At 36.8% G+C, this 26,320-nt stretch overlaps 1 protein-coding gene across 1 annotated transcript in view; it reads right to left on the bottom strand.

Annotated features, from left to right (window-relative positions):
• Positions 1 to 1,054: 1,054 nt before the first annotated feature.
• Gfral (GDNF family receptor alpha like) overlaps positions 1,055 to 26,320 on the bottom strand; it is a 51,644-nt gene continuing 26,378 nt past the window's right edge. The window contains exons 6-9 of the mRNA XM_026778980.1: positions 26,043 to 26,293; positions 3,897 to 3,989; positions 3,376 to 3,448; positions 1,055 to 1,118 (exon numbers count right to left, since the gene is read on the bottom strand). Coding sequence (XP_026634781.1) covers positions 1,055 to 1,118; positions 3,376 to 3,448; positions 3,897 to 3,989; positions 26,043 to 26,293 — 481 coding nt within the window. The remainder of the gene's footprint in view (positions 1,119 to 3,375; positions 3,449 to 3,896; positions 3,990 to 26,042; positions 26,294 to 26,320) is intronic.

Genomic DNA, 26,320 nt, shown 5'->3' with positions numbered 1-26,320 from the left:
GAAAGCAGTGTGGCGGTTTCTCAGGAAATTCAGGATCAACCTACCCCTGGACCCAGCAATACCACTCTTGGGAATATACCCAAGAGATGCCTTATCATACAACAAAAGTATATGCTCTACTATGTTCATAGCAGCATTGTTTGTAATAGCCAGAACCTGGAAACAACCTAGATGCCCTTCAATGGAAAAATATTTATATTTTGTATGATTATAGACAATTCAGCCTTAAGATTCTGAAAAAAGAATGCTGATACAATTCTATGCATTTCTAAAGCATTTATTCATTATCTGGTAAGTATATTTTCAAATACAATTACACTAATGGCAAGCCAGACCAAAGTAGCAATATAAAAAGTATAGAAAATGGCAACCTAAGTATGGTTTAATTATTACAGAGTTTCATGATGATTAATCAGCAAAGAAAATTAAATGCACAAAATACATTATTATTGGAGGAAACATTGACTTTTTCCAGCCACTGTAGTTGTTTTATGTATTTATAAATATTAAGACACCAGACTAAAAGTAAAATTCAATACTATTTAAATTATAAAATTCATAGGATATCAGTTGTTATTTTTTTACAACCAATCGTATAACCAAATACGTTTGATGTCAATGATTTGTTTAATGATCAGATACTGAGTTAGAATAAGCACATATCAAATATACTCAACATTCTCACTAGCATTTTAATTTTATCAAGTTAATGAGAAACTATAAGATGTTTGGGAAAAAAAAGGCATGCTCTAACTATGTTGAATCATATAAGAGATGTTACTATGTTCAGTGATACTTTTCAAGCAAAAATGTTAACCTTTTAGATGGCACTTTTTGCCTTCAAAGGTACTGTTATCAACTAGTTATGACATCAAATTACTCAAATATTATTAAGAAAAAAACAGGTTCTGTGGCCATTATGCTATATTATTGTGCCAGGCATTGTTGTATATAATGACCTAATATCATCAAATCCATCTTAAATCATATTGTTGGCAAATGTAACTTTGCGTTGGTTTCCTACAAGGACTTGCAGTTCATAGTGCTCTGTGACTCACTGAGTGATGACACCTCCAGCTATTTCAATAGGTGAGGGCTCTCTTTTTTTACTTGCTATCCTATAGAAAAAAAGAGAAAACGTTAATATTCCAGTGTCAGTTTATTACAAATGTGGGTGCTTATCTTTGGGGGTGGAGTCTTTGTTGAAGGATGGGGATAATGAAGTTCCTGAATGTAAAGTTTCAAGAGTTGAATATTCTAAGGACTCTGAGGACCAGCATATATTTTACTGTGGTTTCCCAATAATCTTAATTAATGGCCAATTTTCAAGTATGTAAGTTTATTTTTTATTGATTTTTATTGAGTGCTACAATTTAAAACTATAAGTTTCTTGAAAGCTTATCTTAAGACAGAGTATTTCAATTTAGTATGACTATATAAAACACACATGAAACTCTTAATAGTGACTTAGGTTAAGTATCAAGAGTGGTTATATAGGCTGTCAGAGACATATGACTGAAATCTTTTAGAAACATTGTCTAATTCTTTATCAGGGGTAGCAGGGGAAGCTTTGAGGTTAATAATGTATGTTCTGTTCATATTACCTCTGATTTTTACCATGTTCTTAATTCTAGGTCTGATGACAGAACACAGTAAATTTTAAATTACATGGGAAACACTTTTTACTTAGTAGTATGAATAATTTCCTTAAATATATCCATTAAAACGAAGTCTGTGACTCAATGGTAGAACTCTTGCCTTAGTAGTCTACTTAAGTTCAATCCTCAGTACACAGAAAAATGAAAACCAAACCAGCAAAATATATATTAGAGTAAATTCAAAATGTTATGTATATTAATAACAATACTCTGTCCTCTAAAAAAGAAATGTGTATTTTTGTCCAAACAAAAAAGAGGTGTAATTATAACTATTTCATGGGAACTCCAATGCATGTCTATCTGTGGTGTATTGTATCTGAGGCCTCATGAGCCCATTTAGCCAGTGTCAACTTTGTATGATATATGTGGTTAAAAAATCATATCAAGAGCCATAACTCTGTGGGTTTCACTGGGCTAGCAAACTATGTTCCTTCAAAACAGTGTGATTGCCATGGAATATCTAGGCAAGCAGAATAATTGAGTGGTGCTTTTATATATTTAAAGCTATATAAAGGAAAGTCTATTAACTGAACTTTTCACCCCTTAGAAAATGATTTTTAATTATTTGGACTTCAAAAAATATATCAGAACCCATATCTTCATAGAGAATTTTTAATGTCTTGTAGCAGTCCGTGTTGGTACTTGTTTTGGTAGATGTTAAATTACATGTTTAGAAAATGCTAAATGCTTAGAAGGGTTGAAGCTGAGAAGTAGTTAGTTACATTTTTAAACCCTTGTTGCATTTAAAAATAAATGAATTTGAGTGTCCTCAGGCAAAGCATTCAGTCATCATGTACACGGCCCCTTGCTATAGCTGTTCATCTCCTCACTTCAGTTTTATTATTCCTACATGGTTGTCAAGTCCAGTAATTAGGTTTCTTAGTTTGCTTCTGGGAAAGCAATAATGTGTACATGTACTATGCAGTTGGTTGAGCAAACTTTTATTTATAGTTATCAAATGTCAAAGAGAAGCACATATAAAGATTATTGATATTCAAATTCGACATACTCATGCATTCATATATAATGAATGAGCAAATGAACATGATACTTTACTTTTTTCTTTTTATTTATTCTCTCATATATATATATAAAACATACCAACTGCATTCTCTCCCAGTTGTTCTTTTAAATTAAAAGCTAGCAAGTTATTCACTGAGGAATACTAAACAAGTAAAGATATTTTATAGCCCAAAGACTTATAAAAATCAACACATTCTGGCAATGAAAGCAGCTAAGGAAAATGATTTCCAAGGAGTACATTAATATCTGATGGTGGCATTATTTTTATTGGTATGACATATGAGGTCTCATTGAATATGTCTTTCAATGAATATATATTAAAACTTGAGCAAAACTTGTCAATACATAGGAAGCTACAGGAAAAAATATGTCTTCGGATAAATGTAACTGAATTATACAATATGTACCTTCCCTGAGTTGATCATTTTTCTAAATAACATGAACTGTAAACAACATAGTTCAGTTTTTTTAAAGGAAAATCCAGGTGAAATACTGGCAAACATTTTAAATGGAAGGGCATAATCCATATGTACCTGTAATTATATCATTAAACCAACCCCCTGTGGTCATTTTCTTTACATTTGAAGTCTAAATAACGTCCCCATAGACCTGTCCCACATAAAGTTGTATGTAATACCTTCATTTTCAGGTCCTGGTGTTGTCTGCTCCCCGCTTCTGAGATACACTTACTTACCTCAACTTGAGCATCACCAAGAAAAGAATTCCACAGGTAGCGATCATGCACAGCACAACATAGACTAGTTCTCCTGGGAAGAAAAGATCAGCAAATAACTGGATATGCTGATGTGGATGAGGGGGGGCAGAAGACCTCAACCCTATCTATAGAATCACAGGCAATTAAGGAATACTGAGAGCTGGAGAAATGGTCTTCCCAAAAGAAAAAGACATTAATCAGCTATCCAATACCAAATGTCCAATCTTGGATACACACATACAGTAGCATACATACTGAGATGGTTATATATATATATACACACTTGTATGTATATAGCAACAATCAATAAATAAAGAGGGCAGGTCATGAATTTGAAAGCGAGCAACGAGGGGTATATGCAAGGGTTTGCAGGAAGGAAAGGGAAGGGGGAAATGACGTAATTGTATTATGATCTCAAAAAAACTAAAAAGAAATATTTTTTATTTCGTTGGATTTTTAGAAAAAATAAGCATTATTTTCATAGACAATTTTTAACTGACCGTTGAAGGGAGCCTTGAACCCACTCAGAGTAATTTCCTTTGAATGCTTTCTTTTATATGAGGAAATGTCTTTGACATTAGGAGTTGGATAATCTGAAAGAAAATAATAAAAATTGATACTGAATATTTAAGATTCATACTTTAGCTTTATCAAATTATTATAATTTGTTTTGTATTATAGTAAATGAAAGTAATCTAGTTCTATGACACTATTTCATAAATCCAAAGATTTATATGAAAGTGGGAATGCTAAAATTTTAATAGTGTGTCCCTGCCATATTTAGTCAGCGAATTTCACTAAAGAAATCTGTTCCCTACAGGCCATAATTAGAAAAAAAGGTCCCATGTTATAGAAGGACTCATGGGCCTTGCACATGGAGGAAAGACAGGGGACCATGTATCTAGACTTCCACTTTGGATCTTGTAGAAGATTTCTTCTCTACATGAGTGTTATTTCAATGTGTTTTAAAGATATTATGTTTTCCAGAGAACATAAAGATATTATGTTTTCCAGAGAACTACATAGGAAAGCCTCTCAACACGTGGAGACCCTCTGCTCAGACCTGAAACCAGGCCACTTGCGTTCCACCGGCACGTCTCCTCTGCACTCTCACCAATCTGAAGACTCAGTTTCTGTCCTTGAGACTGGCTTTATCTTCCTGAAGGGCCACTGCTGGCTTCTTTATGGAGGTAATAATCTTCAAGGGCAACTCTGAGAAATTTAGTCATTTTAGATGCTGCTGGCCTCACTACTCTAAAAGGCATGTTTCTTTGTGGCCAGGTCAAAAACCGTATCTTTTTCTATAAATTTTGCTTTCACTAACAATTTTTTTATTGATTTTATTGAGCTCTATGTTTTTCTCTGTTCACCTCCCTGCCTCTCCCTTCCCCTTCAGCCCTCTCCCAAGGTCCCCATTCTTCCAATTTACTCAGAAGATCTTGTCTTTTTCTACTTCTCGTGTAGATTAGATCTATGTATGTCTCTCTTAAGTCCTCATTGTTGTCTAAGTTCTCTGGGATTGTGATTTGTGGGCTGGTTTTCTTTGCTTTATGTTTAAAAACCACCTGTGAGTGAGTACATGTGATTAATTGTCTTTCTCACCCAAAATGATGTTTTTTAGCTCCATCTATTTTCCTGCAAAATTCAAGATGTCATTTTTTCTTCTGTGTAGTACTCCACTGTGTAAATGTACCACATTTTCCTTATCCATTTTTCAGTTGAGAGGCATTTCAGTTGTTTCCAGGTTCTGGATATGATAAACAATGCTGCTATGAACATAGTTGAGCACATGTCCTTGTGGCATGATTGAGCATCCTTTGGATATATACCCAAAAGTGGTATTACTAGGTCTTGAGGAAAATTGTTTCCTAGTGGAGAGGTTGTAGGGTAAAGAGATGTTTTCCCTAACTTTTACCCATAAAGAAGATAAAATCCTGATGATTAATTAATGGATTTATTAGCTTGTTCAGCCTAGCTATAGTAGGGAGAGCCTTGGACCTTCCCCAAAACAATGTGCTTTACACTCTCTGAAGAGTGGATGGGATGGGGGTGGGGAGAGTTGGTGGAGGGAATGGAATTAGGGGAGGGAGTGGGAACTGGGATTGATATGTAAGATGAAAAAAAGATAGTTTGTTTTCTTTTTAAAAATAAAATAAAATATTAATGGATCTATTACAGCTGATTCATCACACATAGCGTCAACAGAAAAAAATGCAAAAAAATATTACACAAGCAAATTTGCTTTATGACTCGAACATTTAAGGGATAGGGGATAAAGGAAAGCCTCCATACAGGAAAGCTGGCTGTCCGCCACTGTAGATTGTTTCAGGCATTTTGGGACCTAGAAACATGACTAAGAATAGATAGGTTTCTTTTTTTTTTTTTAAGGCATTATAGTTCAGAAAAATCGGGAAATTTGTACCCAATGACATTCAAGGTTAAATCTCTATAAAAGAAGGTAGATGAGAAGATGTAATATGAAAGCTTGCAGCCAATCTTCGCTTCACATAGCCTACTGCCAGGCCTATAAGCTCTCCCTTACTAACCATCAGTTCAATGGAAAAGTCAGTAACAGAAATTTCTGGGTGGAGCAGGAAGAAGCCCAAAGAAGACAAAAATATGCAAGCAGTGATGTGGCATTAGAAGCTTATTTTCAAGACTTTTAGCTTCTAATTCATTTAAAGCATTTTTAGTTCACACCGTTTTTCAACTCCAGGTCTTAGAAATTGAAAAATATACCCTGTCAGAATACAAAATTAACAGATGTACAATTTGAGTATTTTCCACTTTCTGTGTTTATGAGGCAAATGTTGTTATCTGTGTTATACACTGAGCCATTTATACTAATGGTCCTTGAGGAGAAAAATTAATTTTGATTAATTATTCAAATAATAAGAATTTCCTTTGGAAAGTCTATTCATAGGGATGCTTGTTTTGGTTTGATATCACAATTTGACTTACTGTTGTACACGAAAAATCTATTCTGACAAACTTTGCAGTCTTTTATGTATAGAACTAAGATAATTGCTAATGGCTAGAAAAATAGAAAAAAATATTTCATTCAGTAAGTTTCATTCCCATGGTACCCATGAGCAAAATCTAAAAGGTCAGTGACATAAATATTAGATAGTATCCCAGGGCAAATGTATCTCCCAGTCACTATGCTATTAAATATTGCTCCCTGGCAGGACACTGAGTGTCGATGAGGAAGGTAGGTTAGTGTTATTAAAGGTTTCTTGGCTACTGAAGCCAAGCTGACAGTCTTCCTTATAAATATATAAATTGTGGGGGTTTATTACAATAAAAGTGAAGTTGGTAGATTGATAGTGACCTCAGCCCTTTATCATCTGTCTTATTCATCATGATCTACATTTTAGAGAAAGTAAACGTTTTTAATTACATTATAAAATTTCTGTACATTTGGTGGTAAATCTAGATTTGCTTTAACATTATACTAAGAAACAAATTTAAATAGCATTCTATGCAGAAATATGATAATTGATATATTTTGTTTTTCAGAATTCTCACAGACACTGGAGGCGTGTTCTTGATCTCATGTACCTTTTCAACACTGTGTACAACAAGTCTAAGCCTGCTGTCATCCCTAGATGACTGTGTCTCAGGAAATGCCCTCATCCCTCTATTCTCACCCTTTTCTCAGTGATACATTTTCAGATATCTTTATAATACTCCATGCAATTCCATGCAATCTTCAGAATATTCCATGAGACTCAATTTGAGTATCAAAGGTTTCATGTAAGCTGTTACAGTGAAATAATGTTTTTTTCAAAGACTGCTTAAAGTTGAATTGCCATTTTCCCTTTATTTTCCACAATTGGCTCTTCTTACTACCACTCAGGTTTAAATGCCAGAGTGCTGTAAAATTCAGTCCTAAAAAGATGGTTTTAAGTGAACTCCAGATATGCCCAGCTGTCTTCTCTCATATTTGTTTACATACAACTACCGTTGACACCACACTAAATTCAGATTTCTATGCACTGAGCTAATTGATTTCATCATATTTTTTTATCTCAGTAAACGATGCAACCACCCAATATCATTCAGAATATCTAGAAAGAACCCTAACTCTTCCTCTCTCTCTCTTCTCTCTCTCTCTCTCTCTCTCTCTCTCTCTCTCTCTCTCTCTCTCTCTCTCTCTCCCTCTTTTTGGTTTTTCGAGACAGGGTTTCTCTGTGGTTTTGGAGCCTTTCCTGGAACTAGCTCTTGTAGACCAGGCTGGTCTCGAACTCACAGAGATCCGCCTGCCTCTGCCTCCCGAGTGCTGGGATTAAAGGCGTGCGCCACCACCACCCGGCCCTCTCTTTCTTAAGCATGTGACAATTAGCTAATTACTTGTGCTAATCATACCGAAATACATATCTGAATTCTACTCTCAATTTTTATCTACTAAATAAAACCATCATTGTATTTCATCTGAACCACACTGATAAACATTCCTAGCATGGTCAAATTATCTTCCTATATCTTTTCTTTATTTCCTCTAATCAACAGGAAACAGAATGATCTAGTTCAAAACCAAATCAAATAGGGTACTATGGATATTTCCGTACAATTTACTCTTGCCTATACTATTCTAGCACTCCCCTCTGTCCCTCCCTTTCCTTTCTTCTCCCTCTTTATCAAACACATGGCATTTATTGCTAGATCATTTGACATTTGCTCTGACCTCTCTCTAGAGCAGACTTCTCTTTCAAGTGCCCACTCAAAGAGCAGCTTCTTAGATCTTCCTTAGCCATTTTACTGAAGTGGATTCATTGTCATCTATCTTAGAAGCGTGACTTCAAAAGACATGGTATTTTAAAAGATTTTTAGGAGACAGCATTATTACACTATTTTCCATAACGCTTGGTCTGTATGCCTTTACATGATTGGAAAATATAGGGCACCAGAAGAAAGAGATAGAAAACAATTTGCTTTGAGACAACAAACCATGTGCGGTTCTATGATACAAGTGTTTCTCAGTGTGTGTATGCATGTATGCACACATGTGCATGCCTGTGTGTGTATGTGTGCATGTAGTAAACTGAAAAACATCAATTAAAATTAAATTTCTCAAGGTGGTATATTATGGAATCCAAGAACAAATTGTGGAAAGCATTGGTATATGTAACTGGTTGGCTGACATTTGTGTGTTAGGGTGAAGACAGAAGAATCATTGAGGAATCTTATTTTTTAACCGGTCAATGGAAAGCAGGACAACACCATGTTAAATGTTCTGTTTCCATAAATATAAATACTAATTTTAAATCTTCTTGTTTACTGAATACACGTAAACACAAACACCTGTCACATGATTCTTCTTGCTTTTAGCCACTGTTGTACACAACTTTATTCTCTGTCTCTGATGCCAAGCAAATCAATCATGTAAATCCACATTGCTGCTCCTGCTTTATACCAAACTAGGGGATAAAGAAAAGATGGTTTTAAATAGTATTTTGACAGATTTGTTGTTATCCAAACTCTCTTCTAGATTTGTGTAGGAAATTTAGGACTTGTTATTACTTTGAATTTAGGGAATCAAGAAGAAGAATGATCAAATGTGGCAATACATAGCCCAAAAGCCATGGTTAACTTAAACACTGATGTCAGAGCTCAGTTGGCAAAGTATTCCCTTTGAAATCATGAGGACCCCAGTTCAGCTCCAGACTTGACATTCTCTGTTTAGGAAACCATATAATTCGTGTGTGTGTGTGTGTGTGTGTGTGTGTGTGTGTGTGTACAAGCATATGTCACAGCACATATGTGAAAATAAGAGCACAACATTGCAGAGCCAGTACTTTCCTTCCAACTTTATGTAGGTTACAAAGATCAAACTCAGGTCATCAGGCTACGCAGCAAATGCTTTCGCATGCTGAGCCACATAGCTGGCCCTTAAAGAGTGAATGACTGAGAACTTGAAAAAGATGACCAGTCCTATCTCAAAGCAGGGGTTGTCCTGAGAGGCCCATGATCCCTCTGGGTAACTCACTTTATTTTAAAATACTGGATTTTGAGAATTTAGTCTCCAGCCTAAGTCACTCCATGTCTCAGGAACACTCACAGGTATCGTCCTTTGTTGACAGCGATAATAAGGAACTGGAAACACTTTTGTACACTTGTATTACTAACTTTCCAGTGGGAAAAATGAGCACATTGAGTTCAGAGAACCAGGAACGTGGGCTGTTGGTTTTTAGAGATCTTTACACAGGTTCTTGTCTAGAATATGTTTATACAGGTTCTTGTCTAGAATATGTTTGACTATGCTCATAGAGGGCATTTTATACAGATTTAAAGTTTTAGAGAAAAACCCAATCGGTTAAGAATCACAATAGATGGAGCTAGAAAACATCATTTTGAGTGAAGTAACCAAGACCCAGAAAGACAATTATCACATGTACTCACTCAAAAGTGGTTTTTAAACATAAAGCAAAGAAAACCAGTCCACAAATTACAATCCCAGAAAACCTAAACAACAACAAGGACCCTAAGAGAGACATACATGGATCTAATCTACGTAGGAAGAAGAAAAAGACAAGATCTCCTGAGTTAATTGGGAGCACGGGGACTACAGTAGAAGGTTGAAGGGGAGGGGAGAGGCAGGGAGAGGAACAGAGAAAAATGTAGAGCTTAATAAAAATCAATAAAAAGAAAGAATCACATTGTGGTTGTTCACAAATACTTTAGGTTATATCACAAGGTATCTGATATCTTTGTAAATATGTATTTTCTAACTATTATGCCACTTTACATAAGCCTACAATTTAATGTTAATTAGAAATAAAAATAAGTTGCAGCACTATAGATAAGAGATAGTGAGGCATGGGGTGACACAGCCATTGGAATCTTACATTAGCCTTACGATCTCCTGCTAATTTGCTAAATGTTTGGCTTGGACCAATTTTAATTTTGTTTTTAAGTCTTCTGTATCCAATGTATCTATTAAGTAAATTAAGATAATACTTTCTAGCTAATAATGAAGATTAAGCAAGGCAACATGTAGATTATAGGCATAAAGGAGAAGCCATGTTATGTTTTCTTCTTTAGACAAGTATGTTTTGATAGTAGTTACACTTTAGTGTTGATTACAAGATATTTAAACATGAAGATTCATAAGTCCTGGCATTATAGGCTTTGACTTAGTTGTTCAAGAGTGAGTTGGATGCTAGGCATTTGCAATTTTGAAAATCTCTTCTGATACTCTCAGGGCAGTCAGAATAGATACGGCTGAAAACACACGGCCGAGAGGTGAAAGGTCAAATACTCCAAGATGAATGGGAGGACTCTTACAAGGTCCCACCCCGACACGAAGAACTCCAAGGTGAATGGGAGAACTCTTACAAGGTCCCACCCCCAACATGAAGAACTACAGACATTAATGACTGCTGAGAGCTGAAGAATTTGTCTGTGTCAGGGTGATCCGATCCTAACTGGTCAGCCCTATAAAAACATAATACGAGTGGCACTAAATAAAAGCAATAATAACACATATATATGCATACACAGCAATAATAATAACTATAGGTAAGAAACAATGAATTTGAGTCGTCGGAGGCATGGGGAGAGTCGGAAGGAGGAAAAGGAGAGGGGCAATGACAAACATACAGTATTCAAATGTGAATGTAAAAAAACAAAAGATTAAAAAAGAGAAATTGTCGTAAGCCATATAAACCTCTCATCATAATAAGCTAGTGAAATTGAAATTCTTAATAAGAGAAAGGGGGTAGGGGAGGGACAGGGAGAGAAAAAGTCTAGGTTTATGTTTTTTAAAATAGGAGTCAAAAACACGTAACTGGTAGAGATGTGTAATCAGACATAGAGATAGTAAAATCCTGTTAGGTACTAAGCCAGTACCTAATCAGTAGAAGATAGCACCCTGTTGAAGGTTCTTTTGAGCCAGGTACCTGGCAGTATTTAAAGAACAAAAACAATTAAAAGCAACAATATATCCATTATAAGGTATGAGTTCTAGAATGCAACAGTGAGAGAAACTGACTGGCTCAGTGCAGGCGTGGAGAAGTGTTGGAAGTAGCTATTAAGGCTGTAGACACATGCTTCGTGTATGTTTTCAAGGTAATAGCTACCACATGTAGCATAAACAGAATACGGTTGTAAGGTTTAGACAGTCTGTTACACTAGGAGAAGGGAGCCAATAGATGAGGGGGGCTGAATCATGGCGGCCTAGACACTGACAATACCACCAGCAAAGTCTTCGTGTGCAGAACCCCATAACACATGGCAGTGGCTCAGTATTGTCAATTGCCCCTTGAAGACAAGCCTTGTCAACTGATTTATGTGGCCTTTCACTTGTCAGAGTGCCTGGCGTTCCAACCAAAGTCGACACAAACAGAAACTAGTGAACTTTAGGGTCTTAAGTAACTGAGTTATTTTTGAAAGTCCTTGACACAAGACTCTGGGGAGTTTATATGCACCAAGCCCAGGTGATTCTGCAACAACAGAATATAAACCCAACTTTTGTAAATTCAAAGAATATTGATGGTGGGGAAAGCTTCAGCAGCTTTGGTGGTAACCCAAAACAAAACAACCAACAAAACAAAGAAGCCCCCACGCCCTACAGAGAGGAAAACGAGGAAGAGAAAGTGTCTGTGGTCTGTGTTACAGAGGCCCATTGTTTAGACATCACTAAGAACTCCCACAGACCATCAGGCCAGTTTAGACCATTCCACACTATTTTATCTTGTTTGAAAGCTGATTGGTTGAAGGTAATAAATGAAGAGAATAAAAGCTATTTGAGTGCTCTTACAGTTTACAGGGCAGTGAAGTGATTTTTGAATATTCTTGCAATGCTTTTAATGTTGTAGGGATTTTGATGGGCTCGTGAAAAGTACTTTAGCAGAAAATTTGGAAAACCCAATCCTAATAGGAGATAAACTTTTTGACATTACCAGTGAATTCCTAGCAAAGCTTTACTTGTTGCTTACTGGCCTCATCAAAGAGGTTGAGTTTGTTTCAGTACCAAATATCCTTTTCTATAGGAATCCCCCATTTAAGATAATATTTCCAAGTGTAGGTGCCAGAGCAGTAACTATTAAATGCCCACATGTGGTGTTTTATGGGAAGAATCTGATAGTATTTTGTTGCTGTCATGTGAATACTTGGCTTTTAAGCCAGGAATACACTCGCTCATAATAAATGACTTTTATGACTTCACATACACAACCTTGATGCACAGAAAGCATAGAGCAAAGATTGCTTGTTTTATGCAGACTTGGCATGAATTCCACTCACAATTATAGGCAATAAGGGGACTGGATGAAGCCAATGAAAGCATAGGCTGGAAAATGGAAAAGATAACACAATGCCTTCACATAATAAAGACTGTAATTGTTCAAATTGTAACAATATTGTTTTGTATTTTCCTTATTTCCCTCCGTGATCTTAAATGTTTCTGTCCTCTATAGTGATGCCAACATGTGAGCTGTCTCACTCATCAGTGGCAACTCTTTAATCTTTATTTTTTGGCAAAACCACACAGCCAAGGTAGTCATGGATGATTCATGCATCAGTTCATGCTCGGTGGCAGACTTTTCCTTCTCCCCTAAAAACACCTAAGCCTTTAAGAGCAGAGTTGGGAAAAAGTGAAGGTTGGAGACAGATGTTCTCCTGTTGTTCCTGTTGAGGGTTTGTATATTTCAGTATTTCCAGATTTGAGCCGTGTGAAACCTTTTCTGAAAAAATAAGAAGCCAAGCCAAATTCACTGGGTTTCAGGTCTGCAGACAAAATGTGAACCAGCTGGATCTGATTGGTAACGTTTGTGTGCAAAAAAACTTAGTGGCAAAAATAAAGCCAGCATTTTTCCAAACTGGAATCGACGTGTCTTTGGGCTATCTTTTCCATCTATCTTCTCTGGAGAGAACTTTGAATTTTGAAAGAACCTCAAATAAAATGTGCCAGATAATTCCTTAGAGTATCTGTTTGGATGTTTTTTAACAAAACTAAAAAACAAGCTAGCATGTTGTCACTCGTAGTCAAAATTCAGAGGTAAGGAGATGCAGGGTCTCTATGCAACCTGGATTCTAGTTTCTCAAAACATGCCTTCTATGCATGTACTTTCAAAATAAAAAAAAAAACAAAGAGGCATGTTCACATTGATTTAAATCCACAAACATAGACAGCAAAATCTGGCAATAGTGGAATATAATGGCAAACTTACTGGGTTTGCTGATGGCAAACCTTTTTTTTAAAATTTTTTATTGAGAAAAAGAAAAAAAAAGGTTCCTCCTCCTCCCAGCCTCCCATTTCCCTCCCCCTCCTCCCACCCTTCTCCCCCTCCTCCCACTCCTCTCCCCCTCCCTCTCCAGTCCAAAGAGCAGTCAGGGTTCCCTGCCCTGTGGAAAGTCCAAGGTCCTCCCCCCTCCGTCCATATCTAGGAAGGTGAACATCCAAACTGGCTAGGCTCCCACAAAGCCAGAACATGAAGTAGGATCAAAACCCCTCATTGCTCGCCATGTTCAGAGAGTCCGGTTTTATCCCATGCTTTTTCAGTCACAGTCCAGCTGGCCTTGGTGAGCTCCCAATAGATCAGCCCCACTGTCTCAGTGGGTGGGTACACCCCTCGTGAACATGATGGCAAACCTTTACTCCATTTTCCAAGTAAATTTAGATGTAAATAACTGTCTTTTTTCTTCCTTCCTTCCTTCCTTCCTTCCTTCCTTCCTTCCTTCCTTCCTTCCTTCCTTCCTTCCTTCCTTCCTTCCTTCCTTTCCTTCTTGTCCCCAAAGACAGTGGTTCTTGAGTAGCCTTGGTTGTTCTAGAACTAGTTCTGTAGGCCAGACTGACCTTAAACTCACAAAGATTCGCCAGCTTCTGCCTCCCGAGTACTAGGATGAGAGGTCTGTATCACCACTGTCCATTTTACTGCTTATTATAAAAAAGTATGTAATATAGATTTAAACATATAATATAAACAAACAAACATATGCTATTAGGAGATAGAGCAAAATACTTACAATAATTTTCATAGTTTTAAAAACAAAGCAATAAAAGATAATCTACAGTAGAGAACACTCATTTTACTCCAAATTTCAATTCAGTTACCTGAAAGAATGAGTATTTTTATGCAGTCAAAGAAAGAAATGATGTAATTTTCTTAAAATTTGATCTAGTCTTTAGAAGGAAATGCTCTTGGCTGTTTGTTTTTTGTCGAGCTCCAATACAGATGATAGCTGCCAGCACCGTAGGACCTTATCAAGCTGCAAGAGTTACCATTGCAATTATGGGATACTCAAATCTCTCAGGTTGTATTTTGGGTGTGCAAACATGTAATATTAGATAGAATACAGGAGCACTTCTTATCCAAGCCCAATTTTACAATGGGAAGGTTATATCATGCACAGTTTATTTCCCTAACACTTTTAATCACATTCTATATGACAGTCCATCATCAGAGGCTAGCAGGGCTGGAACTTAACTTAAGGCAGGAACCTGGATGCAGTAACCAATGCAGAGGCAATGGCGGAATACTGAATAATGAGTGCTTGATCACTCAAGGCTTACTCAGACTTCCTCATCCTTCCCAGAACCACCTGACCAGGGGTGGCACCAACCACAGTGATCTGGATTCTGCCACATCAATTATCAATCAATGAAATGCCTTAAATGCTTGCCTACAGGCTAATTCTATGAAGGTACTTTTTCAATTTAGATTCTCTCTTTAACCAACACTGAAAGAGACTTCATTTTGATTGTGGGAATGATCAACCAAGAAGACATTACAAGCCTAAACATGTATGCATTGAATATAGAGTTAAAAGATATCATAGGTCAAATGAAACTGACAGATATCTAAATATCACACATTGAATATTCCTCTCAGGAGCCCATAGAAATTTTTATAAAATAGCTCTCATACTGGAATACAAAACAATTTCAGAAAATAGAGGAAATTGAGGTAACTCCAAGTGTATCTTCCCAAACCATGACTCAATTAGCTCAAAATCAATAGCAAAAAATATTTAGAAATTATACAAACTCTGGGCTGGAGAGATGGTTCAGTCATTAAAGGCTAGGCTCACAACCAAAATATAAGAAATTACACAAACTCATGGAGATTAAATAACACACTAAAGAAAGATGAATAAAAAAATCAAAAAGGAGAAAAATTAATTCCTGGAAATAAATGAAAATAAAATTCAAGAGACCTGAACCCATGGGACACTGTGGTAGGGGGAGCCGCCTGCCGCCTAGCTAACTTAATCCCCAAAATAACCACACAGAAATTGTATTAATTAAATTACTGCCTGGCTCATTATATCTAGCCTATTCTTGGCCAATTGTCACATCCTGATGTAATCCATTTCTACCAATCTGTGTAACACCATGAGGTTGTAGCTTACAGGGAAAGATTCTAACCAGCATCTGTGTGGGGCAGGAGAACCATGGCATCTGTCACACTGCCTTCTTCTTCCCAGAATCCAGCTCTGTCTTCCCCGCCTATCTAAGTTCTGCCCTATCAAAAGGCCAAGGCAGTTTCTTTATTCAACCAATGAAAGCAACACATAGTCAGAAGGACCTCCTATACCAGGACACACTGAAATGGTTCCACCACGGAACTTTACTATACTAAGTACCAATATTAAAAACTCAAACAGAGCACATATAAATACCTCAAAGATACACCTCAGGAGCTTAGAAAATCAGCAATAAACCCAAGTCGAATCCAGAAGTAGGAGAAACAAAACTAAGGCAAAAAAACAATCAATGAAGTAGAAACAAAAGTAAAAACAATTCAAAGAATCAATGAAATTGAAAGCTAGTTCTGTGAAAAGATAAACAAGATTGATAGCCTTTAGCCAAATTAATCAAAACAAAGAAAGAAAAGATTCAAATTGATAAAATTATAGATTGGTAAGGGATTTGAAAACATATACTTAAGTTAAAAAGCCTAAAAGAAATCATGGGGATTCTTGATATTTCTAAATCGTCAAAATTAAGCCAAGAGCATATTAACATCTTAAACAGACCATAACAAATGAAAACATAGAAACAGTAATAAAAAGCTTCCAGACTACAGAAAAGTCCAAGGTGAATATTTTTGCAACAGTTTTTTTTTAAAAAAAGTACTAAATGGGTTGCAGAATATTAACTATGTAAAGATGTGTTTCATTTTTTTTATGTTACTGAATATTACTTTAACTGTGTAAAGCTGCGTATATGTGCTTTTGCTGTTTTTGTTAATTATGTAAAGATGTGTTACATTTGTTTATTCTGCATTTGTTTAATTATGTAAAGATGTGTTGCATTTGTTTCATCTTACCTGCCTAAGGCATCTGATTGGTCTAATAAAAAGCTGAATGGCCAGTAGCTAGGGAGGAGAAGGATAGGAAGGGCTGATGGGCAGAGAAAATAATTGGTGGAAGAAATCTTTTCTTGAGAGAAGAAGAAGGAGGAGAGAACAAGGGAGAAAGAGGAATGTGCCTGGAGTCGGAAGCTAGGCAGCTGCGAGCCAGCCAGACATGAGAAGCAGTGAAAGTAAAATACACAGAAAGAAAGGCTAAAAAGTCCCAAGGAAGAATGTACATAAAGAGAAACAGATTAAGTTATAAGAGCTAGTGCAACAAGCATGTGATAAGGCTGAGCATTCATAACTAAGAACAAGTCTATGTGTCATAACTGGGGAGCTGGTTGGTGGCCTAAAAATCAAAAGCCTATTACTGAATATAAGAATAAAACATCTTTAGTCATCAGAGAAATGCAAACTAAAACAACTCTGAGATTCCATTTTATACCTATAAGAATGGCCAAGGTAAAAAACATAGATGACAACTTATGGTGGAGAGGTTGTGGGGAAAGGGGAACACTCCTGAATTCCTGGTGGAAATGCAAGCTGGTAAAGCCCCTTTGGATGTTAGTGTGGCAATTTCTCAGAAAATTAGGAAACGACCTTTCTCAGGACCCAGTAATACCACTTTTGGATAGATATTCAAAGAATGCTCTATAGTGCCACAAGGACATGTGCTCAACTATGCTCATGGCAGCATTGTTTCTCATGGCCTGAACCTGGAAACAACCTAAATGCCCTGCGACAGAAGAATGAATAAGGAAAATGTGGTACATTTATGCAATGGAGTACTACACAGCAGAAAAAAAAATAACAGCATCTTGAATTTTTCAGGAAAATAGATGGAGCTAGAACACATCATTTTGAGTGAGGTGACCCAGACCCAGAAAGACAATTATCACATGTACTCACTCATAAGTGGTTTTTAAACATAAAGCAAAGAAAACCAGCCCACAAATCACAATCAGAGAACCTAGAAAACAATGAGGACACCAAGAAAGACATACATAGATCTAATCTACATGGGAAGTAGAAAAAGACAAGAGCTCCTGAGTAAATTGGGAGCATGGGGACCTTGAGAGAAGGTTGAAGGAGAGGGGAGAGGCATGGAGGGGAGCAGAGGAAAATGTAGAGTTCAATAAAAATCAATTACAAAAAAAGAATAAAACAAAAAAGTTCATTGTTTTGGTTTGCTTTCATATTGCTGCGATGAAAACCATGACCAGAAGTAATCAGAGGAGAAAAATCTTTAGTTTACGTTATGTCTTACAGTCTATTACGAGGGGAAGTCAGGGCAGGAACTTAATGTACGAACCTAGAGAAAAACCTGAAGCAGAGGCCATGGAGGAAGTCTGCTTACTGGTTTGTTTCCAGTGGATCACTCAACTTTGTTTTCATACAAGCCAATAATCTGCCTATAGTGGGCTGGACCCTCTTGAATCAATTATTAATCCAGACACTGCCCACAGACTTGCTTACAAACCAATCTGATGGAGGCATCTTCTGAGTTAAGGTCCCATCTTTCCAAACGACTCTAGTTTGTGTCAAGTTGACAAACTAATAAACACAGTCACCTACTCCAATCATGCTGACTTTATTCTGAGATGAAGGAATGGTTTAACTTAAGCAAATCAATAAATGTAAAGTTAATACTATATATTAAAGAAAAAACCCACCGCCAACATCACCCTAAATGGTGAAAACTGGAAGAAACTCCATTAGAATAAGAATAGGTTGTCCACTATTCCCACTCCTTTTCAATACAGCACTTGAAACCCTAGCTAGAGTCATAAGACAAAATAAGAAAAAGGGTACAAAGAGGAAGCAAAGAGGTGCTGTCGTCTAAGAGAGGCGTCCTCACTCAGCTGTAGCTGCAAAGTCACAGGATACCAAATTCACTTATAAAAGCAAGTCACTTTCCTATATAGAAGTAACAACCATGCCGAGAAGGAAAACGTGGAATTAGTGCCATTTACACGAGCCTCTAAAACACTAAAATATGTAAATAAGGAAGTGAAAGACTTCTGCATTTGGAAAGACACTAGAGGACTGAAAGATGTCTCAATGTTCATAGATTGGTACAAGTAGTTCTGTGAATAATGCTGTCAGGTCAGTCATACTGCATCTCAGAAATGCTACAGAACCAGAGTAATAAAAACAGCATTACACTGGCAAATAAACAGAACAAACCTGGAGGCCAATGGAACAAAACAGAGACCCAGACTTAAGGACACACAATAACAGTCTCCAAACATACTGACCTAAAAAACTATCCCATGCTTTTAGCAGTCACTGAATTGCAAACTACAACTCCATTGAAATTTAATTTTGCCTGCATCAAATTGGCTGAGATTAAGACCAATGACAACAAATACTTTAAACGCCATGGAAGACACAGAGAATGGAGAATGTTCAGTCACTGCTGGAGGGAGGATGCAAACTGGTGGATCTGATATGTAAATCGGCATAGAGATTCTTTAGAAAGGTAACAACAGATCTTCCACAAGACCCAGTTTATACCATTCCTGAGCATATACCCTAAGGATTCTGCAGTCTACTATAGAGATACTTGCTTGCCCATGTTCACTGATGCTCTGTTCATCATATGTAGGAAACAGAAGAAGATATGATGTTCATAAACTGATGAATGAAGGTGCTATGCTGGCTACTACCAGGAAGGAAAAGGTGACAGCAGCTCTGTTGCTGCCGAATTCTTGAATGAAGATGAAGAAGGAGTTGGGGAAGGAAGAAAAGGATGGATATGGTGGAAAAACTTCGTATTCATGTATAAAATTGTGAGGGGAAAGTATAAAAGTAATTTAGAAAAATATTTTAAATAATTTAAGAAAATATAAAGCTGGACTTAGAGGCAAACACTAGAGAGACTGAGGCAGAAGGTTTTCTTAGAGTATGAAGCCTCTCTGGGCTTTTCTTAAGGAGATTTAGTAGGGAGGTATCTGGAACTCAGTGAACAGTGATTCAGTGTTCACTATTCACCTTGCCTCAGAAAGAACTAACACTTTAAAATATAATTTCATACATAATAAATGTATTTCTGTTTAGTCTTAGTTGAACACATGCCATACAGTTGCTCAACTGTAACACTGCATTTAAGAAGCCACTTCTTAGAGTTTGTAGAAATTATCATCAGCCTACAACATCACTGTGACAATGCCAAGGCTGTGGATTTCTGTGATTTTCCATATTTCTCAAGTTTACACCTAGTCACTGTTCACTGAGTTTCAGATACTTCCCATGAATCATCTCTACAATTTTTTTGTGACAGCATTCTGGCTTAGAGATGATGACAATCATGCCCAGTAGATACTTGCTTGTGTTGGGTTGCCTCTCCAAAGCCACACTCTGCACTAAACTCTATTAATTTTCAAACATGACAGTAAACCTTTAGGTTTATGTTGATCATGTTTTCTAATCCACATTTAAGAGTTGGCCTGAAAAGAAAGCAAGTAGAAGAAGGTTCTCTGTTTATATTATATGTTTGAAAGCAAATCAAATATAAAAACACCAGTTTTCTCCCGAGATCCAAGCCCTAAAAAACATTTGGAATTCTAAGTCTTTAAATTAACGTATATTAAAGGCAAAACTTACAGAATTTACCATGGTTATACATTTCTACATCGATTTGTAACTGAATTCATTTTAAAGAAATGGTGTGTTTGTTTTTATTATTCTTTTTATTGCTAACTTAAAATATATGTGCTTGATCTCTAAAAAACACAATAGCCTTTTCAGACAATGAAAACAAGATCCTAGAGGAACAATCACAGAGTTCTAAAGGGAAAAACAAATTTATAAGCGAGTGTCTATGAATTTCATGACCTACAAATTCACCATGGAGCCACTTTAATCCAGAAAATACAACATATTTGAATGCTTAGCAACTGCATAATAAATATGAATATAGACTGGAGAAAGTCTGTTGACTGTTCCTTGAAAACCAGAAGACTGTTTTAGCACCTGGATTGAATTTGAAGGAAACTAAACTTGAATTAGAGTTTTGTGTAGACACCAAGAAAAAGTCAGTGGTTTTGGCTCGTTCAAGAGGTTTATTTAAAGACAGAACTTAACATAAAGTTCCTGGACCACTGCCTTATGATTTGGCTATAAGAAATGGTTGTGTGTGTGCATGCGTGTCTGTGCGCATGCGTGTGTGTTCTGCGTATGCGTGTGTGTGAGAGGAGAGAAGAAAGACAGACAGATAAAATTGGAATGTCTTTCACAGTTCACTTTGCTCCTCGTTTTATTTCTAGTGTATAATCCTCCTTCTCAGTGAGACAGTGATTTCATGACACTAAAACTTAAGACAAATATTTTAAAAGATAAGTTTGACCCTGTATTAATTCATCTTCACAGACTTTATTGTTCTTAAAGAGAGTAAATTTGTATGAGTACGGACAAATGTGCAGTGATGTTCTACACACCATCCCACATCCATGGCTGGGTTTAAAAGACTGACTATGAATGCAAAGACCGATGAAATGGTTTTCTGGAGCCAGACCTTCACTGAGAAAGAGGCGGACAAATACTGTCAGGCAAAAATAAATCTTCTGTCTGTTGAATGCTGACACACATGATAAATAAAAACCATTTATTTATCACGTTTATGATGTCTATGGCTATGAAGAAATGAGGTTATAAAATGAAACTAAATGCTAGAGTATGGAATGGCCAGAATGGTCTTTTCTTAAGACTGTGTATCCACTTAACACATAAGCACCCAATATTTCATGAAAGTAAGCTTGCTGTAGAAATATTGAAAACAATTTTCTTCCATTTCTATCTTTTCAGGTAGATACAGTCAAAACATAGGCAGCTTAGGTGATGTACACTTTTAAAAACATAACTGCTTTAGCATAGTGGCTTATTTTCAGTACTGACATGATCTCAAGTATTGACTTGAAATAGACACCTACTACTTAGAACTTAGAAAAGTAGATCAGCATGCAAGAGCAGTGTTAGGAAGCAAAGATAGCCAATGTTTGTGTTCCAGTGAGCGGCTGCAGCAGCGCTTGTTAGCTCCTGGTTCTTCTGCTTAAAATCTGAACTGAAAAACTCAGCCTTAAGATGAAATGTAAAAGATTGAGGTAAACTCTAGAATCTCTACAGTCTGTAAAGTAAGACCTTTCTTCCTGACATAAGTGTAGGGCAATCAATAAATATGATTCCCAGAGACAGAGATCCCTATACTTACGTAGCCTTTCCCATTTATGCTGTCATTTATTCAAAGGAACTTACTCTCATTTGCTAGAAGGATCCAGTTAACTCTATCTGTAAGTACAGACCAAGAGCCATTTTTTTTAACCATGAGGAAAAATCAATTTATATTCATAGGATAAGATTTGCTAATAAAGTGTTTTTACCTGGTAGATGTCATGAGTTAAGTATTGTATGGCATGTCCTTCATTAAATGCCACTACCTCAACTGTCATTGAGGTAAGTAGTGATGTTGGAAATTCTCCAAAATGTAAATGAAGGTGTATGTAGCTCATAATCTGAATCCTGTAGATGCTTACATCTTTGCTGACTCTACAAAAAATTCTCTTTAATATTATCTGGTTTCTAAAAAAATACTAATGAAAACCATAGCTTTCTAAAAAAAGAAAGATTGAAGCTTTTAATTGGAAACATAATTAGAAGAATTCTAACAAGGGAAAGAACACTGATTGCCTTCAAGGACAGGGCTGCTGCCTAGGAACAGTATATATTACTTTGCTCCCTCTTCTATGGGTGTAGTGATTCATCCTTTCCTGGTTTGTTGAGAGGGGCTATTGTGTATCCACAGCTGTCTGGGAGGACTGGGCAAAATCTGCCTCCTGAGGAACTGATGGGTTTGTTCTTAGCAGCCTTGTCTTTACCCACACAGACCTGTCTTATTCTCAGAGTTGTAAGTGAGTGTGAGAGAGGTTCTCAGACTGAACAGTGCAGACTGATTTTTTCCACATGAGGGTAAGAGCAGTGGCTCCTAAACTTGGCTACAATAAGATTTATCTGGGTGAGATTGGTTTTATATAAGAAATTCTGTTGATATTTCTGAGGATGTTTCAAGTTGAAGAACCAAAAATTCAATGTCAGTTAATTCCCTTAGGCTTGGAGCTGTGTTTGTGGCTATCAGGGTCTTCATTATAACAGAATAATTATTCCAAATAAAATTGGGGGACCTTCTGTGGACACTTAACAGAAAATCTTAAAGATGTGTATGGTCTTTGTAAAGTATGAGAAAAATCCAAAAACAAAACCCTGGAAGCCCAATTGCTAGACTCGTTTTAAATTTAAAGCCCAAACAATAGTTTTAAAATAGTGTGTTTAGGATAATAATAATTGTCACTTGATACACTGAATCTCTTTTTCAGTGCAGTGTACAGTCTCTGATAAGCTCCCCTAGTGTAACTACAGGGTACATCTCTTGTGTTGTGGAACAAGGTCATGGCACACAAAGGGCCTGCTTGTCATTTGAAATACATCTCCTATTGGATACTATTAGATCAGCTAGAAAAGTGACTCAAGTTGAGTGTAGCAGTATGCCAGTGATTACTGTTCATGGACATCTTCCACACATTGCAAAAATAGAGGCGGCTCTAGAGAACCGTGTGGAAGAAAAACCCTGTCTGCAGGCAGTACGTGCATGGTAATCAAGTTAGCTTTGTCTGGAAAAAGTGTCTAGAAGTAAGTCTTACTTCTAGGTTCATTTCTAGAGGTCAATGATTTGAAAGTACAAATACTGAAATTGGTAAACATCGAAGTGATGGGGAGTGGTGTGTGGAAGAATAAGTACTAGTAATGGAAAGTGGGCACTCTATAACAAGGTAAAGTTAATTGGTTAGGCGATGTAAGTCTGTGGGGTCAATTTTCACCATCCCTATATCCATGCAATGAAATATTCTGCTCTAGTGAACAAGATGTCATAGTCTCATCGTATATTTACAAAGCATTGTAGAATGATCCCAAAGAAGCAAGCTTTAGTTCAATGAATTAGAAGAATACTATATCTATCTATCTATCTATCTATCTATCTATCTATCTATCTATCTATCTATCTATATCTGTGCAAAATATTGACTCCTGTTCTTCAAAATTGATTTCAAATAGACTAGTACCCATAATCCTTTGCTTTATGCTTTGTATTCTGGCATATGTGACAGACATGTTGAAACATGAATTTGTGCTTCCCAGGATAATGATAAATGAATTGGATCAGTATTAGGGAGTCATAGCTTTATATATTTTGTTGGAGCTACAGTGGCAGAGATAGGTTAAATATATACCAAATTCATATTCCTTCCTACCAGGCACAGAAGTGAACTGTGTTACCCAGCTTCCATTGCAGATTAGTCAAAGTGAAAGTGATGTACGAGGCATTTAGGATTAACTCACCAAAGTATCAAGAGCAGTTTTTATATTCTTCTTCATTAGCGGAGTGGAATGTGCAGATTGAAGTGGGATACTGCCACAATATAAGTATCAACTATGCAGGAATATGTAGCAGTCATGTAGGTGGGAAATGCCTACTGGAGTCTGGGAAGACACAAAGCCTTCATTTTCTACAGAGGCCAATAATTCTGTACGACAAGAAAGGGAGATTCAACATCCAAACTACTCTAGTTCAGATGGGGCATCTTACTAAGCAGCACAAATGACATTGTAAATCGACTATTCCACATTAGCATTATGTAATGTTTTCCAAAAAAAAAAATGGTTACTTGAGATAGAAACTCAATAGTTTTTCAAAAAGAGATGAGAGGATTAAAATGTGAGCTCTAATACTGAATAGAGTTGGCTGTAGAGCATGAGTAAGAGATAAGACTGAGCAGTGCCACCCAGTTACAACAGCCTCGTCAGATCTAGGGCACTGATCAGTATGCAGGAGAAAAAGGAAAACAGCACAGGCAACCTCTTTGCACTAGACTGGTGCAACGCTGGGTCACCAGGGAGAGACAGTTCACTCTCTGGAAACTGACTGTCAATGGTGAGAAGGGAATGACAGCAGACAGAACACACATGAGCTGAAGTTCAAGGACCTCTGGGATGTCCTATGAGCTGTTTTCACAAAACAGTTCGAACATCTTAAGAGAATGTTGTCAGAGTACCCAACCCTAACTAAGCCCAAGCCTTAAATTTCAGTTTTCTTTTCCTTACATTAAAGATTAACTTTAAAAGAAATTTAATTTTCATCTTATCATTAGAAGTTAATCAGCAGATTTGTTAAGTCCAAGGGGAGAGAAAAATAAATCAAAGGAAAGATATACTTCAGGCACAGACCAACTTAAATCCTATATAAAATCAATAAACCCTGTTGAGTCCATCTTGACAACCCACATCATTTTGTAGTCTGTTCCCACAGTCATTCTGAGGTTGGCATGTATCTTGCTTTGTTCACTGGCATATTTACAGTATGAAAGGAAGAGATTCTTGATAAATGCCTGTGTATTTGGTCTTAGTCACCAGGAATCCTGCTGCACCATCCAACAGTCACCGGTTATACTGCTGAAGGAAACAACAGAGGAGAGCTGTGCTTGCTAAATACCATCTTGGTCAATCTAGCCTCAGTAGAGTCATGAGTGTCAGTACATGATCAAATCAGTGATTAAAACTGTTCAGCTAAGTAGCTAAATAGTAAATGATTTTAGGTCCATGCTTGGAGCTGACTTGTGGTTAGATAACTATGAATAATGAATATTTTTAGCATGTAAATGAAGCCTTATGTGCTTTTCATATTAAAAATCAATAAATGATAATCAGTAGTAGCTTATCAACTTAAAAGGTGTATCACTTTCTGATAAATGAGAAAGAAAGCAAAACCAGCACATAACCAAAATAGTAAATGCAATTGTCTTCATGAACATTTTTTGGTGGGGGTTGACTGGTTACCATTTTTATGGTATAGTAGAAAACAAGATAGATGTGTTTGTAGGTAAGTAGATTAAACAGACAATCTTTAGATGTGGAAAGTGATGAATACTGTGAATATGCTTTATTATCATTGGTTAATAAAGAAGCTGCTTTTGGTCAATGGCTTAACAGAGCAAAGTCAGGCTGAAAGAGATTTATAGAGAGAGTAGGAGGAGTCAGGGAGAAGCCATGTAGCCACTGTCAGAGACAGATGCTTCTGTGGGTCCGAAACTTTGACAGTAGGCCACGATCTCATGGTGATGCAAAGATTAATGGAGATGGGTTAGTTTAGGGTATAAGAGCTAGCTAGACATATGCTTACGCTATTGGCTGAACAATATTGCAAATAATATGGTTTGTGTATGATTATTTCAGGACTGAGCAGCCGGGAACAAATGAGCAACCTCCCCCAACAATCTTTCAATTGGATGGATAACTTACTGAAGCATGATCTGCTATGAAGCATGTGCTGGAAAGTCATGCATAAAGGTTCTTCATTCTGGGTAATGCTCCTGCAAGCACAGGGAACTTGAAGGACTGTCCCAAAGGTTCCCAGGTAGGCGGCCTTGCAGCTTTCACTCCCAGAACAAGTAAGATCTTGCTTGCCTAATGTGCTCATGCAGGTCTCATCTTCATGACACTTCCCTATCACACGGGGCCAGCATTCTGACTGGAATGTTCGATAGTATGTCCTAGGGAAAGAGTGAAGAACTGGAATT

The sequence above is a fragment of the Microtus ochrogaster genome, chromosome 5 (genome assembly GCF_000317375.1).
Source record: "Microtus ochrogaster isolate Prairie Vole_2 chromosome 5, MicOch1.0, whole genome shotgun sequence".
Classification (NCBI taxonomy): Eukaryota; Metazoa; Chordata; class Mammalia; order Rodentia; family Cricetidae; genus Microtus; species Microtus ochrogaster.
Note: the sequence above shows the minus strand (reverse complement) of the source record. Positions and strands in the feature narration are given on the sequence as shown.